We start from the raw sequence: 18,177 nt of genomic DNA on the forward strand, positions 1-18,177 counted from the left end.
CTCTGACCAAAGCCACCACAGTTACCATAATCCAAGAGAAAAATCACTGCCACGTGCAATGAAAAAGACAAAATTTCTTCAATATCCTTGCATAAACCCTCAGATTACACATAATAATATCGGAAGTCCACTTAACAGCAAGGTGTGTCATTTTAATAATAGTATATATATTTTTTTACATACATATTTAACAACAACTCGAAGAATTTCCTGTGATTGCCCTAAAAATAATCTAATAAATCATCGCTGAATCATTTTGTTGATTTGATGGAAACATTTGCAGAACATATATATATATATATATATATATATATATATATATATATATATATATATATATATATATATATATATATATTCCAATAGGAACAGTTATTCAGATGCCTGACTGTTTATTGAGTCTGTTCAGAGCGTCTCCTACAATATCCAGCTCGTGTCTCAGCTCCTCCACCACACAGTTGATGCTAGTTGTGTCCTTCAGCACGTCTACGCTCTGTGTGTACGGGTTGTAACGCACTGTAAATGGACGCTTGATTGTCTTCGCAAACTCCCTGAAAGATGATATAAATTGTAGTCAAGAGTATAATCGAATAACATCGAATCCAATAATAAAAGATTAAACAATTCACTGTAACAGAAGACTTCATGTTAAAGGATCTTAGATGTAGTTAAATATATCTAGTATTTGACAGATAATTTCTCTAATATAGGCATAGTAACATAATAAAAATGTCTAGAAATAAATGCATTGTTATATTGCAATCATATAATAGCAATTAAAAGATATATTCAACTAAATTATAGATATACGCTCCTTCCCTTCTTCATTTTACAAACCTCATCTTTTCTTTGGCCTCCTCAAAGCTCTCTGACATAAAATAGACATCTTGAAAAGTTGTTATAATGCACTCCTGTTTGCATGTGACTTTGGGGTCGAAGGGCATGATGCAGGCGTTCCCTGACAGAGCATGCTTGGAAAGAAATACTCCAATTAGACAAGCTATGCAGGTATTGGAAGATATTTACATCACTGCAGCATATTCTAAGATATACAGAATGAAGGAGGGAAATTTTGGAATTTTTGGGACGTCAGCAGTTGGTCAGAACTAGTGCAAGCTCATTAAGAAGCAAAGAAGAATTTTGGAGAAATGCGTTCAGCCGTAAAAAAAAAAATTAATCACATGACATAACCATTATGACAAGGGTTTCTCATGTGAATGAGCTCACACTAGTTCCAAACAACTGCCCAATTGCAAATGCCCCAAGGACTCCTATTTCCAAAATTTCCCAGTTCCCTGTATAAGGATCAAGACTGTATAACAATCACATCAATGAAGCGTGTGTGGAGGTGGCGTACGTTATATCAGTCGATTACCTTCAGCTCGCTGATGGAGGACAGCAGGCCTGCACCGTACGCTCTTAGCTTCCCTTCCTGCTTACAGAGTCCAAACTCCACCGTGAAAAAATAACACTGGATGAAAAAAAGTATGTTAATGAAAAAAGTTTCTTTTTGTTTGCACACATGGAATTATATTTAATTAATTGAAGGGATGTGAATAGAAGACAAAAACATAAAGACTTTATACTCACTGTGGCTAGTTTTAGAACTTCCTCGTCGGATACTCCAAGAGAAGCTAGTCCAATCTCCTGACTGAACTGTGCGAAGCTGGGCTCAGCCAAAAGAGGCACATGACCCAGCAATTCATGGCACGTATCCCTAAAAAACACATTTCACTTAGTGGCATTCGGAACCTGCACCTCGCAAACATATTTGGATATGGTTTCGGATAGTTGCCCTCAGTGCTATGCGAACTTTAATTTCAAAACTTCCACATATCTTTTAACATTTACTTTTGGCCAACTTCTTCTGACCTCTGTCCCTGCCCTGTCCCTAATTTCATAATTTTACTAACACAATATCATAGTCCAGTAAACTTGAAATTCTGTATATTCATTTATTAAATTTTTTTTTTTATATTTACATCTAAATATTGCCAAATTTATGACACTATAGTCTTTAATAATGTGCTGGCCAGTGGATCGTGACTAAGTCTGATCCCTGCATTTGAATCGAGTTTTGCTGCTTTCAATATTGACATACAAAGCTATTACATGCTGTGTTATAAATGCTGTGTGTACTCACGGTTCAGGTGTGTAGAGAGGGTCAGAGCTATGCCGGACGTACTGCGTGCAGTGGAACACGCGGAAAGCCAGTCCTGCCAGGAAGTCCCTTGGGGAGAGATATCCTGCCACGGGTCTTATAGTGAATCCTGTACGCTCTGAAGATGCAATAAAATGGTCACTATGAATGTCTTTCCATATACACTGTACATAAACTGTGGACAAACTCAAAGTGATAACCTCTGTCTCACCTTTAAGGAAGCGAGAAATGTCCTCCAGCTGTGGGATGTTGTCCTCCAGATAATCACAGTACTTGGTCAGCAGAGGTAAGTTTTTCAGATACTCGCGGCAAGCGTGAGTCGGGTAGAGCTTGTTGAGCTCTCGAAATACGACCCCCCATGTCTTCACCTCCTCTTCTGTGAACTCAATCCGGGGAATGGGGTTTCCACTGGTAATTGGAGCAAAAAAATAAGCCCCAGGTTAGAAAATATGCAGTTTTTAGCTTTATATAATCACTGCTAAATTCTTTTTCATTCTATTCCTGCAGCTCAGATCACAGGTTTCTCTTAACGCTAGTGTCTTTTCTATCTAATAAGGTATTGCTACTGACAATCACAGAGACCTTCATAGCAAAATTATATGAAACATTGAATGCTTGACTTTTGCTTCCAGAACAATTGATGTAATGGATTTGATAACCAGAATTGAATAGTTTTATGGACGGACTACTATCGTAACTGCAAAAATATACAAATTATGATGTGTATTGTTTTAATGATTACAAAAAATAACAATCTCTGGCAATTTGCTTTAATATGACAGGAATAAAAACTGAATGGGTGTGGTGGGATATGAAAATATCCATAAAGTGGGGTGTGCTGCCATTGTGATTTGCATTTCTTTTTCCTATAACTAAATGCCATGAAGCGCCATATATATATATATATATATATATATATATATATATATATATATATATATAAATTAATACATATATTATAAAGTTATTATTAGTTGATAGTTAGGTAATTAGTTAATTAATTAGTTAAAAGTTAAGTATAAGATACTTCAAAAAATAATTTTTATATTAGTAAATTATTATAATACCAAGCATACCAAGGTCTCGTCTTCATCATGGCGCCTGTTAGTGGGTGGGATATTATTAGGCAGCAAGTGAACATTTTGTCCTCTATGGTAATGTTTTAGAAGAAAAATGTTTTGCCAGCAAAAGGGAGACCAACACAATATTAGGTGGTCATAATGTTAATTCTGATCTACTGAAATTGGATTCTTCACATTTCCAACTTTTACTTTAAGAACACGAGCCATTAAATAAATTGCAAAAACATCTGTTTGACTTCCATAGACACTTACTGCTTGTAGCTCATAGCCAGGTCTGCAAAATATTTTCTCCTCTTGCGGTAGACATTGTCCTTGAATCCCTACAGGACAGAAACATGCACATCAATGAGGAGAGCAACGCTTTGAGACCAAGGTGTATTTTTTTGTGTAGGTACTACTTAATATTATATCAGGTTTAATTAAAAGAGCAACAGAAAACTGCAGCTACTGTGTCAGCTGGATAATGAAGAATGATTACCGGGTGATCTGCGTCCAGATCCGAGCCATACATCAGCACGCGGTTCGCACAGTTATCCAGGTCAGAGATCTTCCTTGGAAACCAGGGTACATTTTCCATTTCTGGAAAAAAAAAGTATTTTTCTATACATTACAAATGGGTGTGATGGGTAGGAATGACTGTAAATCTGTTTAAAAGACCTGTGACAGTATGTTTATTATTATTTTAAGACTGATTTAAAGAATAAAAGCTTAATTTGCTCACTTTATTGTTCTTAGTAATAATTAACAAAATAACAAATGATGTTGATAAATTTAAATGGAATTCAAATACGAAATATTGTATAAAAAGAGGCCTACAAACTGTCAGGTTGACCTTCAGGTAAAAAAAAAAAAAAAAAAAAGCCTAAATAGCAAATATTAAGCTTTTAATGGTCTTAACATCAAAGTACTGTGCAATCACTTGTTTAGTTTTGCTTCAGTGAAGCGTTTGGGGCAAAAGCTCATAATTCAAAGATATTACTATAAAGGTTAAAAATCATGATCATGCATAAAATGTTTGCTATAAAATTCAACAATGTGGATATACAACGTTTTTCCAACTTCTCATCAACGGTTTGAAGCTTTTTTACCACTGCATGAACACCATTCTTTAAACCATAAAGCTGTCTGAAGGGAATCAAAGCAAAAAACCCATCGCATCCCAAGGTACTTTATTATTCATTCTTTCATTCTAAGGGTCTTTATTCAAGACCGTTAGAAGCTTTATATTTTGCCATTTGGGGCTTTTTTGCCTATAGTCTACTATTTTCTCAGAATATTCACTATGATATTGAGTATATAGCTCTAAAATGCCCAGTCCGTACCACTCTCCTCTGGTAGTCGGTTGTCTGGCACGTCCAGCTCGAGCACGTTGACGTGTTTGCGCAGTAGCTGGATGATCTCACTGAGCTGCTCGTGATTGCTGTCGCAGTCCACCAAGATCTCGAACTCTGAGTTGCGCCTCTTGGACTTTCGGGATTCGATGTGCACAAGGTTTACGTGGTTTTCCTGTCGGTAGAAGAGTCAAGAATTGAGAACTTCACAGTTATACGCACAAGCTTAAAATTGACAACGAGATGCTCGTGGATGTTGCAGCAAATCAAAAATAATGGACAAATAATAATTTAATAAATAATGTGCAAATTGGAACCCGGGTGCAATATGGAACAATTTGGTCAAACAGTGGGATATATAAAACCTATTCATAAACAACATAATATATGAAAAAACTATACTTTGGTCTCATCTTGCAGAATAGATTTTTTTTGTTTATTTTAGGCCAGTCATTAAAATAGACCTATGATCTCTAAAGCCTTTTCCCTTATTTTGAACACTAATGTATATTAGCTCCCAACTAAATATCTAAACTCTGTCAAAACATGATTACCTGGAACAGTTTCAGGGCTTTGACGAGCCCCCCGACTTCATTCTTCAGAGTGAATGCTATAGCTGCACGACCCTTTTCTCCAGAAACACTCTTGTTATCTTTGTTCTCATCGATCTTAGGAAAGGTCAATTTGTTCATCTGTAAGACACGCCCCCCAAAAGAAAAAGCCTGTCAGTGGCCGCAATAAAAACGATTATCAACTCTTATAAAACACAGCATCAAGGGGTGTGAATTAAATGGCTGTGGATTAAGTGAAGTGTCTGATAAAGTGTACTTAATTACATAGACTATTATGTGTGCACACACACACACACACACACACACACACCCCACACACACACCCTATCCCTCCCAATCTCTCTCGATTTCAATTTCAAAGTACTTTATTGGCATGATTGCGTACACACCAAACTGCCAAATATAGTGTCTTCTACTGAAAAACCTCCAATTATATTTTTAGAGAGAAAGTGAGCAGAGAGAGATAAAGTAATAAAACCCACGCTGTATCTATTTCCTTTTTTATATACTTATACAACTCTGTGTACTGAATATCTACATATTTATTAACCTATAATTGCTTTAATTATACAGGTTGCTGTCCTTGGTGCTGTAAAATGAAATTAACCTCTGAGATGAATACAAATGAGTTTGCCTGCATGCATGTCTATCTATCTATCTATCTATCTATCTATCTATCTATCTATCTATCTATCTATCTATCTATCTATCTATCTATCTATCTATCTATCTATCTATCCATCCATCCATCCATCCATCCATCCATCTATCTATCTATCCATCCATCCATCCATCTATCTACACACCTGTTAATCAACAGTGTCATTACTTTAATCTCCAACATTAAATGTATTCTATTTATATTTTTTACATTTTTTATAAGGTTGAGGTTTACTAACCCCCGAGGTGAGCGCGAGCCGAAAGCGAAGCAGCCGCCAGTGCGCGCGCAGTCCCGCCCGCAGCGCCGCCAACATGACGTTTGGGGTTTTTTTTTTTTTTTTTTTGCTCCACCGACCCCGAGTGCACGAGGTTGACTTTCACCTGAGTCCTGATCGCCTCCTCAGTCCCACTTTAATCTCAGCGCCTAATCTTAATCTGGATGTGCAAACGTATCAGCGTGCCGTCGCGCGCACTTGAACTGACGCCACGTGCGCAAGTCTGCGCCAAGTTTTGTAGAATCACTTGCGTGTTTTTGTTTTGTTAAATTAGGATCAAGCCTAAACCCCTATATACTAATTGGACATATCAGATGAAATGTGATGAGACATCACTGCTTAAAGCATGACCTTCTTAACGCCTGACGCACGAGCGGTCTCGCCTCGGCTTACCGACTTTATTAAAGCTCATGTCTGCTTAATAAATCGTCCACACACGCAGCTGTGCGCACGTGAGACGAGTCAGATCCTAGAGGACTGATTTTAAACTTGCAGAATATCTAGGTCTAGATGATCAGGATGGGTCAGGATGCCCAAAAAGCTCAAGATGCCCAAAAAGCTCAGGATGCGCAGAAAGGTTATGATGCCATGCTGCATCTCCTAACTATCTCTAAGTGCTTCATCATATAGATCAACGAGACCCAAACCCAAAACCCAAAACCGAACCGCGTCGTCTCACCTCATTATTGAGCTGCTTTTCTTCCAAACACAAGGCGAGGTTCATGGAGTCAAATGATCTTCCTCTGCGTGGCCCCTCGCTTTTGCTCGAGTACATTATGATCTCTCTCTCTCTCTCTCTCTCTCTCTCTCTCTCTCTCTCTCTCTCTCTCTCTCTCTCTTTGTTTGGGTTCAGCCTGCTATTCTGCAGGATGGAGTGATGCGCCGGAGCAGTGCGCGATGCTACTTATGGACACTGGTGAGGAGGGACAGGAGGATGGATGGATGATAATCCCCCCCCCCTCCACCCACCCACACACACACACACACACACACACACACACACACACACAGCGAATGGAAAAACAGCAGCACGCATCACGTCATGGGCAACCAGACCCACGTCTTCTTCTTCTTCTTTTCTTTCCCCTTTCAAATTTTTATTTTCTCATCATACCTAAAATGCTTAGTGTGAACGCAAAGGACCTCGTCAACAACCAGGTTTATAAGTCAAATCAAGAAGCAAACAAAATATCACAAAGACCTTGAAATAATGAACCTTCACACCTCTACTGCATCCATTGAGACACGTTTCCACTCTGCTTCCTACACGCTTACATGTGAACTACACAGTATTTACTATATCTCACTGATACACATAATAGACATAATGATGTAGAAATGATAAGTGTGTGTGTGTGTGTGTGTGTGTGTGTGTGTGTGTGTGTGTGTGTGTGTGTGTGTGTGTGTGTGTGTGTGTGTGTGTGTGTGTGTGTCTGTACCAGAGTGGAGTAAGAGTGTAGTGGAGGTGAAGAGAGTTTCTGATTGAGTGATAAACGTGAAGCTGGAAGTTGAAGGGATGATGATAAATGTCATCAGTGCTTATGCTCCTCAAGTGTGTTGTGAGATGGAGGAGAAGGAAAAAGTCTGGAGTGAGTTAAATGAAGTGGTAGAAGGTGTACCTAGGAAAGAATGATTAGTGATTGGGGCAGACTTTAATGGGCATGTAGGTGAAGGGAACAGAATTGATGAGGACATGATGGGTGTGGAAGGGCAGATGGTGGTAGATTTTGCTAAAAGGATGGAAATGGCAGTGGTGAACACGTATTTTAAGAAGAAGGAGGATCATAGGGTGACGTATAAGAGTGGAGGAAGGTGCACACAGGTGGACTATGTTCTATGTAGGAGATGCAACCTGAAGGAGATTGAAGACTGTAAGGTGTTGGCAGGGGACAGCATCGGTGGTCTGTATGATGGTTTTGAAGGTGAAGAAGAAGAGGAGGAGAGTGAGGACTGAAAGAAGAATAAGATGGTGGAAACTGAAGGATGAAGACTGTAGTGTGAGGTTCAGGAAAGAGGTCCGAAAGGGGCTCGGTGGTGGTGAAGAGGTGCTGGATGATTGGGCAAATACTGCAGGAGTGATGAGGGAGACAGCTGGAAAGATATTTGGTGTGACATCTGGAAATAGAAAGTAAGACAAAGAGACCGGGTAGTGGAAAGAAGAAGTGCAGGAAAGCAGTGCAGGAGAAAGATGTTCGCAAAACACAATTGGCATCGAAAATAAGAGAGAGAGGGTTGGATGGTGTGGAGATGTTGAAGCAGAAGGTGGATAGGATTAGTAAGGAGAAAGTGAGAGCAGCGATTAAGAGGATGAAGAGTGGAAAGTCGGTTGGACCAGATGACATACCTGTAGAAGCGTGGAGATGTTTAGGAGAGATTACAGTGGAGTTTTTAACAAGATTGTTTAACAAGATTCTGGAAGGTGAGAAGATGCCTGAGGAATGGAGAAGGAGTTTGCTTGCATGGATCTTTAAGAATAAGGGAGATGTGCAGACCTGCAGTAACTACTGGGGAATAAAGTTGATGTAGATATGAGGATAATCTGGGAATTTATACAATGAGTTATACACAGGATAAATTAATGGTATGATTGAAAAGAATAACGCTATTATATGCAGAATAATAGTCTAGAATGATATAGAATGTACAGAGTGGTGCGGAACTGCATGATGATTACTGGCAGTAAAATTAGTAAACAGTAATTAGTATTAGTTTATCCTTAATGAGCGTGCTAGTGACAACTATGGCAAGGGATTACTCTCAGAGATGGCATGAAGAGGAAAAGTTGATAGGAACCAGGCTCAAAATGAAACCCATCCTCATCTGGGTGCCACCGAATCCCTATACATTACAGTTCCATCATTGTGGTGTGCTGTTAGGCACTTAAATGCAGAACTTTTCATGCAAATTGCAGTCCTATGCCATTGTAGCAGACTGTTCATATTAATTACAGTCCAAATCCATACCTAAAACTTGAGTTGCTCACTAACTTCATGGATCTTTATGGATGTGTTCATGCAGATCCATCCTCAGCTGCACAGGGCAGTTTCCAGTTGAAGAAAAAGAAAGAAATGAAAGTACTTGTCACGTGTATTTTTTTTTTTTACAGCACAGTGAAATTCTTTCTTCACATATCCTAGAGATGTAAGGAAATTGGAAATTCAAACCTATTACAGCATGAAAATAACCCTTTGCACTATCCGAGCTCCATGAAGATACATGGCTTGAAGAGGAAGATCTTAAGTGGCCTGCTATAGAGCTCTGATCTCAACCCTACTAAACACCTTATGGATGAATTGGATGAACACTGAGTGCACCCCAGGCCTCCTTATGGTCATGGTGGACGAAGAACACAAACCATGTACTTGAATAAAAGTAGAGATACACTAAGTAAAATATGACTCCAGTTAAAGAAAAAAGTTCCCTTTAAACCCTTGCTTAGTACTTTCACAAGTAAAGGTACAAAAGTATTTAACCTTTCAAATGTACTTAAGTATTCAAAGTACTATCATTTATTACGGCTATAATGATCTACTATTATTTTTGTCACAAGACTCTTTGCTTAATCACAACAATCTATTAATAGAATGATATTAATGAGTCAAACACTGATTGATATCTATTCAAATTACCATGAGCCCAAATACCTTCTATTTTAACTACCTAAAGAGTCAAAAATCAGTTCGAGTCCGAAGTTTCTTCTGTCATTCATTCCTCTCAAAAGTTCTGCTTGCTGTTAAACTGATGCTTAACTGTATGTTGGTGGTAAGTAGATACACCAAGCACTAATCAAAACGATCTCAAAATAAAGCGTAGGCTCTACCCTGATTGGTGGATTGCTGCGTGTTTGACCAGTTAAGTTTATAATCCTAAATAAAAAGGAACGACTGAATTTGCCAGATGTAGTTGAGTATAAAGTCAAAAATTTGACTTCAAAATGTAGTAAAGTTAAAGTAAAAAAAAACTCTTCAAATGCAAATACTTCAGTAAAGTACAGATACGGGAAAAAGCTACTTAAGTACAGTAGCGAATTACATTTACGTTGTTACTGTCCACCACTGCTCTTACTACATCAGTACCTGACTTTACTAACACGCTTGTGGCTGATGAACAAAAAAGTCCACAAGCACACTCCAAAATCAAAACATCTCTACAGAAGGAAAGAAAATAAAAGAGCAAATTGAGACTTAACATGGAAAGCAATGCTCAAAAAGCACATATATATTTATGACCAGGTTTTCCCAAACCTTTGGCAGTATAGTGTATCTTTAATATAATGTCTTGAACCTAAAAAAACTCTGACTGCCTAAAAGTGTGTGACCCATTTGATCCAGCCACTGTGATCCGTCATGCAAATGTGGGTCAGTAATTTATCAGACATGATGCACGTGCAGGGTAAAAGCTAAGAGGATTAGGTCTCATGTTCATTGTGCCTTTGTAGGCACACCTCTCCAAGGCTTTATGTCTTAACAGTCTTATATAAGACGTCAAGACGTTGACACGAGTGATCTTTTCTTCACAAAGTACTTTATAGAAAAATTATATCTTGCTCACGTTCTAATTTAATGGTTGGGTGTTTCTAAGGGGAGTTAGGATCAGAGCGACACTGTTAACCTTCTATACAGTGTTTGTTTAAGCCACCAGTAGCATCTATATGGAAGTCCATATGAGAAAACTGTCGTGACAGGATATTAGAATTACGTAAGTATGTGTGTGTGTGTGTGTGTGTGTGTGTGTGTGTGTGTGTGTGTGTGTGTGTGTGAGAGAGAGAGAGAAAGAGAGAGAAAGAGAGAGAGAGAGAACCTACATTATAAAAAGGAAGGGTGATAAGTACTCTTATTAAAAAAACAGAAAAGCACAAAAGAGTGATATAGACTAGCAAAGATTTTCCATTCATTTTCCTCTTCACTGAGACTAATGTTAGTCATTGGTGTTAACCATCAATCATCATGAAGAAAAAAAAAACATCAGAAGGTAATAAAGTGAATTTGCATTTTAAAAGTCATTCTTGTCCAATAAAAAAAGCATGTATTTCCAATGGAAACCAAAACTAAAAAGAATAACATTAACATATTTCAGATTTACCTCACAAGCCTCCATTCAAATATTCAAAAAAAATATGGGCATGGATAAAATACAGTATATGGACAAAAAGTATTGGGACACATGACCTTTCCTGCTATGTGTGGCTCTTTTCCAAACAGTTACCGCAAAGCTGGAGACACAATGAATAAGACGTCTTCGGATGCAGTATAAAAAACATTTGCGTTCACTTGAACTTGGAAATTCAAACCTTCCAGCATGGCCATGCTCCTGTGCACAAAGCAAACTCCATCAAGATCTGGTTTACATGTTTCGAAGAGGAAGATTTTGAGTGGCCTGCCATAGAGCTCTGATCTCATCCCTACTGAACAGCTTTGGGATGAACTGGAATGCTAATTTCACCCCAAGCTGACTTTACTAATAGCCTTTTGGCTGATGAACAAAAAATGTCCACAAACACACTCTAAAATCTAGTGAAACATCTTCTCAGAAAAGTGAAGTGAATTACAAGAACAAATTGCGATTTAAAGTGAAATGCGATGCGCAAAAAGCACATACCAAACTTATAAAAAGATGTCCGCAAAATTTTGCCAATATAGTATATGTATATTGCTATGAACAAAAGTATTAGGACACCTGCTTTCATGTCTGTAGGTTTCTACCAAATGGCCAGAGGGACATCAATATTAAAAAAAAAAAAAGAGAGAAAAAACAACAACTAAATAACTGGCAGATGAATTGCAATGCAAACAAAAACACACCTAGATATATACTACAGTATATAGACAAAATATACTATATAGACAAAAGCATTTGGTCACCTGAATTCTCCACAATAATGTGGTTCTTCCCCAAACTGTTACCATTGACTTGGAGGCACACAACTATATTGAATTAGGTAGCATTACATTTCACGTTCACTTGAACTAGAAAAGACCCAAGCCTTGTCCAGCACCACACTGTCCCTGTGCACAAAGCCAGTTTCATGAAGACATGGTTTACATGGGTTTGAGTGGAATATCATTAGTGGCCTGTTCTAAAGCACTGACCTTAACCATAAACATAGTTGGAATGAAAGCACTGACTGCACCCCAGGCCTCTTCACCCTATATAAAAAAAATTGACTTTACATTTACAGTTATGGCATTTGGAAGGTGTCCTGATCCAGAGTGATGAACAAAAGTGCTATCAATGAATAAATGTACACTGGTATGCTAAGGTACAAACTTAAGATAAATCAGCCTACAACTCAGTTGAGAGGATAATTTTAATGTAGAAGACAAAGCAAACCTGAAAAAGTGCTAGTTTAAGTGTTTTAGGAAAAGGTGGGTCTTCACTTGTCACCATATATATATATATATATATATATATATATATATATATATATATATATATATATATATATATATATAGTTACAGTTATAGATGTATATCAATATAGATGTATACAACAGTTTTTCAGGGTCAGTCTTTCTAGATGCACATCATTTGCTCACTGTCAATTGTGTTCACATCCTGTATGATTGGGGCATTAATCCCACGACCCACCAGTAGGTAAATTTGCTTGATTTCTAAAGCACTTAATTTTCCTTCACACAGAAACCCATTGCAGTGAAAAGATAACACATTCATACACTGATTCATTTTCTCTGGTCCCCTGAAACATATCAGCAAACAAGCAGTGTAAAGGAACTGGTAAATTTGATCAAACAGAATTATGGCCAAACAAAGGGTTTTTCCTGGGATTGTGTGAGTTAATTACCCTGCTATGTTTCCTCAAGAGTAGTGTTGGGGGTGGGGGTGGGGGTGGGGGTGGGGGTGGGTGGGGGGCTTATGGGGGGGCTTTAATTTGGTTATAAAAGACATTTTCCATATAAGACAATATGTTCAAACTTTGAATCTCCTTTTTTCAGTAAAGGTATTGACTAATATTTTACAGGCTGTTTGGTCATTTTACAGTTTATTATTTTAAACAGTGACCATCCAGGATATATTCTTGCTGGGGGACTTAAAACCCTGACCAGAATAAAATATTTACTAAATAGGAGTGAGTGAATGATTATGTTATCAGCCAAAGTAATCCTTTCATTCATTGGACCTCAGTAAGTGTTCTGCCACTTGTTAACACTGGTTATCATGGTCTTGTACTACTCATACAGAAACCTCCATATCTAGAAGGTCTTGGACCCAACATTGAATCTTGTCTTAATCAAGTACACAAGCAACGGCAAAAATTAGTGGACACTTGACCATTACATCTATACTGTTCTTCCCGAAACTTCCTTATATATATATATATATATATATATATATATATATATATATATATATATATATATATATATATATATATATATATATATATATAAGATTATATAAGATAAATAAGATAAGATCGTCACACAGTGTGAAACATTCTATGTTAAAGAAAGATGTGCAAATATAAAGTAATGACATAGTACAAATATATTCAGTACATTATATAAATACAAAAGAAAAGAAACAAACTATACAGTAGTTAAACTTTTAAACAAATTGCATAGTTGAAGAAGGCGTCATTGCACAGTTGCTATTGCACAACAATGAAAGGTTTTGTTATTGAGTTTAAATAAACAGTAGTAACAGACAGTGTGCATGATGGTGAGGTTGTACAGTCACCCCATATACCCACCCACCACACACACACACACACACACACACAAACACACACAAACACAAATTAAATAAATTAAACACAATTTTACAGGTGTGTATGTTTTATGGCATGTGTGTGTGTGTGTGTGTGTGTGTGTGTGTGTGTGTGTGTGTGTGTGTGTGTGTGTGTGTGTGTGTTTGTGTTGTCAGGGGCAGTGTGCAAACCCTGATGAGACTCACCTGGTGGAAGGCAAACAAACTCACATCAACATCAGAGAGCTATTGAAGGGCATGGATTGGGAAAGAAAAGAGGATCAAAGCTGGGATCTGGAGAGACGGGATGTACTTTGGTGATGAACCTGATAAACACCAGGCCATATTTACAGGTACAGAGCTCTGGCCTGTGTTGTCTTTAATGATGGATTTTGGTGTGTCAGTGGACTACAGATGTTAAGCAGAGCATAAAACCTTTCCCCTCTTTATATATTAATCTCTTTCATGATCCTTTTGTTTGCGCTGATTCACACATATTGTTGAACATTAGAAAGGTGTACGTGTCAGCACTCACTGGATGTGTGGATCGCTCTTTCTGGTAGACGAACCCCGCTAATTAGGTTAAGATGCTCACTGTTACGTAGCGCTGAAGAATTAGAAATGTCACGTCAGGACACTGTACCATCTCACATCGTTGGGTATCCTTATGGATAGGATTCATATGCCACTTGGCCTCGAATACATTTCTGACAGACCCCGATTTCTCAGTGCTCAGTATTTCTTCTGGAAATATATAAATGCACAATTGGATGTAAAACATGACTAATTTAAATATGAAGAAATTCGATTATGTAGGATCGATGCAGTAAGTGGGCTAAAAGTAAAATAATTTTTTTTTGTATTAGCCCAGAGCTTATTTCTTACAACTGCCCCCTCGTTTTTCCTCCGTAGCACAAAAAGAGCTCAGTGTTAATTAAAGACAGGGGTAGGCTGACATTATGCAGCTTCTAGCCCTTTGTGCTGAAGAGGCTCTCTGCCGCTGTAGAGAAAGCGCCCTGTTACCGTGAGCTCAACGGTGCCCACTCATCTCATTACAGACTCGCCTCATTACACAGGCTCATTTGGCAGACTACCAGTAAAAGACACAACAAAGCTCGATTCATCGCTTATCAACCCTTCATTCCAGGTTCAGCTTTAGGTAGGCAGTCCTTGAAACAATTCACCTTCGGTCTTGTGATTTCAGCCAATTTGAAGAATGTTTTTTTTTTTTTTTTTTTTTTTTTTTTATAAAAATCTGATTTCACAAATTGGAACTCTGCATCCGAGTCCATTAAAAGCCTTCGACTACATTCATGCATGCAGTGAATAGAAAACAAGCAAATTGCTTAAAGTAAGATCAAGATTACTGATTATAATTCAATACAATACCATGCTGCATGTATACACCTTTGTGTGTCATTATATGTACTATATGCAGTGTCTGTGCAGTCGACTAAAACCTGAACTACGGCTTGAAAAATGAGAAAATCCTCCCTTGAATGAGAATTTCTACTCTTGAAATGAGAAATATCCTCAATCTCGAGTGTAGCAAATGATCAACATGGCTGCTCGTAGCGCCACCGATAAACCATACAGCAGTAAACCATCCATAATGGATCTTTTTCTTTAAATACAGAGATTTCAGATAAACAGAATTTTAGATCAATCAGAATTTGGACACGTTGTCATTCACAATTTATTGTAGTTTGGGGTTTTGAGGTGGGAAAAATAGACACTACAGTACACCTTTTACAGTTAGCATGCTGTTGCTAACAAAGCAAAAGCAATGAATGTTCTGACTTCAAGTTCGGACGGTAAGTTAAATGCAGCATCCATTCGCATTATTCACTTTTGTAATAATATAAAATCATCGAAGCGAATCATCAATGCAGGCGCATACAAGTGACAAAAATAATATTGTGAACCAACACACACACACACACACACACACACACACACACACACACACACACACACACACACACTTAACAAGTGAAGGTTAATTATTTCCAACAACAGCTTATTTTTTTATTCCTCCGACACCACAGTGTATGTGAACATTCGAGAATGACATCCATTGTTTTTTAGCTATTTAGATACATTTATTACTATAACATGTCTACATGACAAGTTAATTCCTGTTAGCAGTTGCGTTATAGGTGCTGTACACAGTTATTTCTTCTCTAGCCTTCTTTTCATTTTTCCTTTCCTCTCCTTCTTTTTACTCTCTCTATTTACACACACAAACAAATTTTCAGTCGGTCATGCTACAGAGAAACCGAGAAAGCTAACAATCAAACGGGAGGAATGTATTGAAATACTTCCTTTATTAAAAAACTTACTGACTGCCACAAAGCACTCAGTCCCAGATTACTTCTGCAAAGTTATATATATATTTATATATATACAGGTATGTCTCAATACAGGAAAGTTAAAACACAGATTAATACCAGTGCAATTAATTTTTATTTGTATAGCGCTTTTAACGATAGACATTGTCTCAAAGAAGCTTTACAGAGATTTAGAGGTTATACAATTATATAAAAGAATGTATAAGTTTAGTGCCTATACGTTTGTCCCTAATGAACAAGTCAGTGGTGACTGTAGTAAGGAAAAACTCCCTGGGATGGTATACGGAAGAAAGCTTGAGAGGAACCAGATGCAAAAGGGAATCCATCCATCAAGCAATATCAATTTATTACTATCATTCAGTCCATCAAATTTCATGCCTAATACGACAGCTAATAGAGTTGGATCAGTTACAGTATGTTAGACACACACACACACACACACACACACACACACACACACACACACACACACACACACACACACACTTACATAAAAAGATTTCCCCTATTAGTTTTCTTTATACAAGTCATTACACCGTATTTAATAAATGGTTGCTTGACCCAAAACTCAAAACTATCATTCTTGTCAGAAATTTGCAGTTAATCAAAGTACCCATCATAATAAAGAGAACACACACACACACACACACACACACACATACACAGAAAAAAAAAAACCCATTAAAACCTGTATGAAGGTACAGACAGGAGCAATCAAAGGTGCGATGGCGTCAGCAATCTATTCTGGGCCGACAAAGAGATTCATGCCACTGACGGCCGAGGGGAAACTTTCATTGTCATACTGTTGACAGGAGATAGAGAAGCGCCCGGCTGCAGGAAATGACAAAGCAACTCTGATTAGACGGACTTACTAACGCTTTAATGAGACAGGTGAGGGGGAAAAAAAAAAAAAAAAGGAGAGAACGAGCAAGACACAATTTAAGTGAGTGAGCAGGAGGGAGAGAGGAATGAATGGAACAGTGTACGTGCCAGACAACATACATTTGTCCACACGTATGCCTCTCCAACAGCTCCGTATTGTCGACGCTCATGTATTTTTAATCACGGTATTGTTAGTCTTTTGAAACAGTTCCCAGGTAGTCGTGTATATTTATGTCAGTTCAATACCGTGACTTCCAGAGAGCAGAGAGACAAGGGTAGGATCATGTGTTGCACCTTTATATGACCTTTTTTTGTGATAAAAAAAGCCTGTGACTAAGCCTCTATTACTTTTGCTTAAAACAATGAAATAGTTAACAAGAAGACCAAAATCTAAAGATATTTTATGATGTTTAACGTCATTTACGTTTATTTAAAACAGGATAGGTGTAGTTAAATGTTATGCCTGTATGTTGTTGTTGTGACAGAGGATTGTTCTGCCTGGTTTGAATCTGTTGTTGTGGTTCCTGGCTTAGAAACACTATTTAGCTTTCAATTTTTTCCCCACTATATGACACCAGACACCAGTCACTTTCTATCAGTCTATAAGCTCAGGAAGAATACATGCGCTATTGCAGACTGCTTCATTGGTACAGTAATAAACTCCATAACACGAACAAACCAGGAAACCTCGTCCGATTCTGGCCTTTCGGACCAACTCTAAACCTGAACATCACGCACACCAGGACCAGCCTTAATACTAATATAAGCAGGAAAGCATCATCACTGCGGGTTGTGCTAAAATGAAGCACGCATCCGCCACGTCTTCTTCCTACACTCTGTATTTCCATGATAATCGAGCCGTTTGCTGCTCTGCATATCAATCCCAAGTGTTAATTAAAAATCTGTTATATTCTTGCTGACGTCACTGCCTAGATCTTGTTCGCAACGGTTTCCTATGGAGAGAGAGGGCTGAATGATTTAAAAAATGTACATTACTCTTGGACATTAACATTTCGCTTTTTTTTGCAATTGGGCTACATCCTGTTCGGGAGACAACTCGAGAACGGAAAAGATAATGGACTCAAAGAGACCAAGCCGACAAGAAAGAAAGCAAATTACTTTTTATAATATGTCATGAAAACTATCAAACTGAAGG

The 18,177-nt window shown here is 37.9% G+C and overlaps 1 protein-coding gene across 4 annotated transcripts; it reads right to left on the minus strand.

Annotated features, from left to right (window-relative positions):
- Positions 1 to 354: 354 nt before the first annotated feature.
- On the minus strand, positions 355 to 17,218 carry tph1a (tryptophan hydroxylase 1 (tryptophan 5-monooxygenase) a). Of its 4 annotated transcripts, none has more exons than XM_083547433.1 (11): positions 16,828 to 17,218; positions 5,129 to 5,266; positions 4,566 to 4,749; positions 3,722 to 3,822; positions 3,496 to 3,563; positions 2,373 to 2,569; positions 2,144 to 2,279; positions 1,591 to 1,717; positions 1,376 to 1,471; positions 838 to 971; positions 355 to 551 (listed from the first exon to the last, which is right to left on the minus strand). In XM_083547433.1, exons 2-11 carry the CDS (start codon positions 5,264 to 5,266, stop codon positions 377 to 379), a joined length of 1,356 nt encoding a protein of 451 aa, XP_083403559.1. In that variant the 5' UTR covers positions 16,828 to 17,218; the 3' UTR covers positions 355 to 376. The 4 variants fall into 4 exon arrangements, with proteins under 4 accessions (XP_083403559.1, XP_083403557.1, XP_083403558.1 ...); XM_083547431.1 differs by lacking the exon at positions 16,828 to 17,218 and adding an exon at positions 6,761 to 6,973; XM_083547432.1 differs by lacking the exon at positions 16,828 to 17,218 and adding an exon at positions 6,046 to 6,335.
- Between the last annotated feature and the right edge of the window lie 959 nt (positions 17,219 to 18,177).

The sequence above is a fragment of the Silurus aristotelis genome (assembly GCF_946808225.1).
Source record: "Silurus aristotelis genome assembly, chromosome: 7".
In the NCBI taxonomy this organism is placed as follows: domain Eukaryota; kingdom Metazoa; phylum Chordata; class Actinopteri; order Siluriformes; family Siluridae; genus Silurus; species Silurus aristotelis.

Excerpts from the sequence above, each read along its gene's own strand:
- tph1a (XM_083547431.1), bottom strand. The coding sequence starts at position 6,856 with ATGTACTCGAGCAAAAGCGAGGGGCCACGCAGAGGAAGATCATTTGAC. Across the intron at positions 3,564-3,721 it reads ATCTGGACGCAGATCACCCG|GGATTCAAGGACAATGTCTA; the intron begins GTAATCATTCTT and ends TCTGTCCTGTAG. Across the intron at positions 2,570-3,495 it reads CTGGCTATGAGCTACAAGCA|TGGAAACCCCATTCCCCGGA; the intron begins GTAAGTGTCTAT and ends TCCAATTACCAG.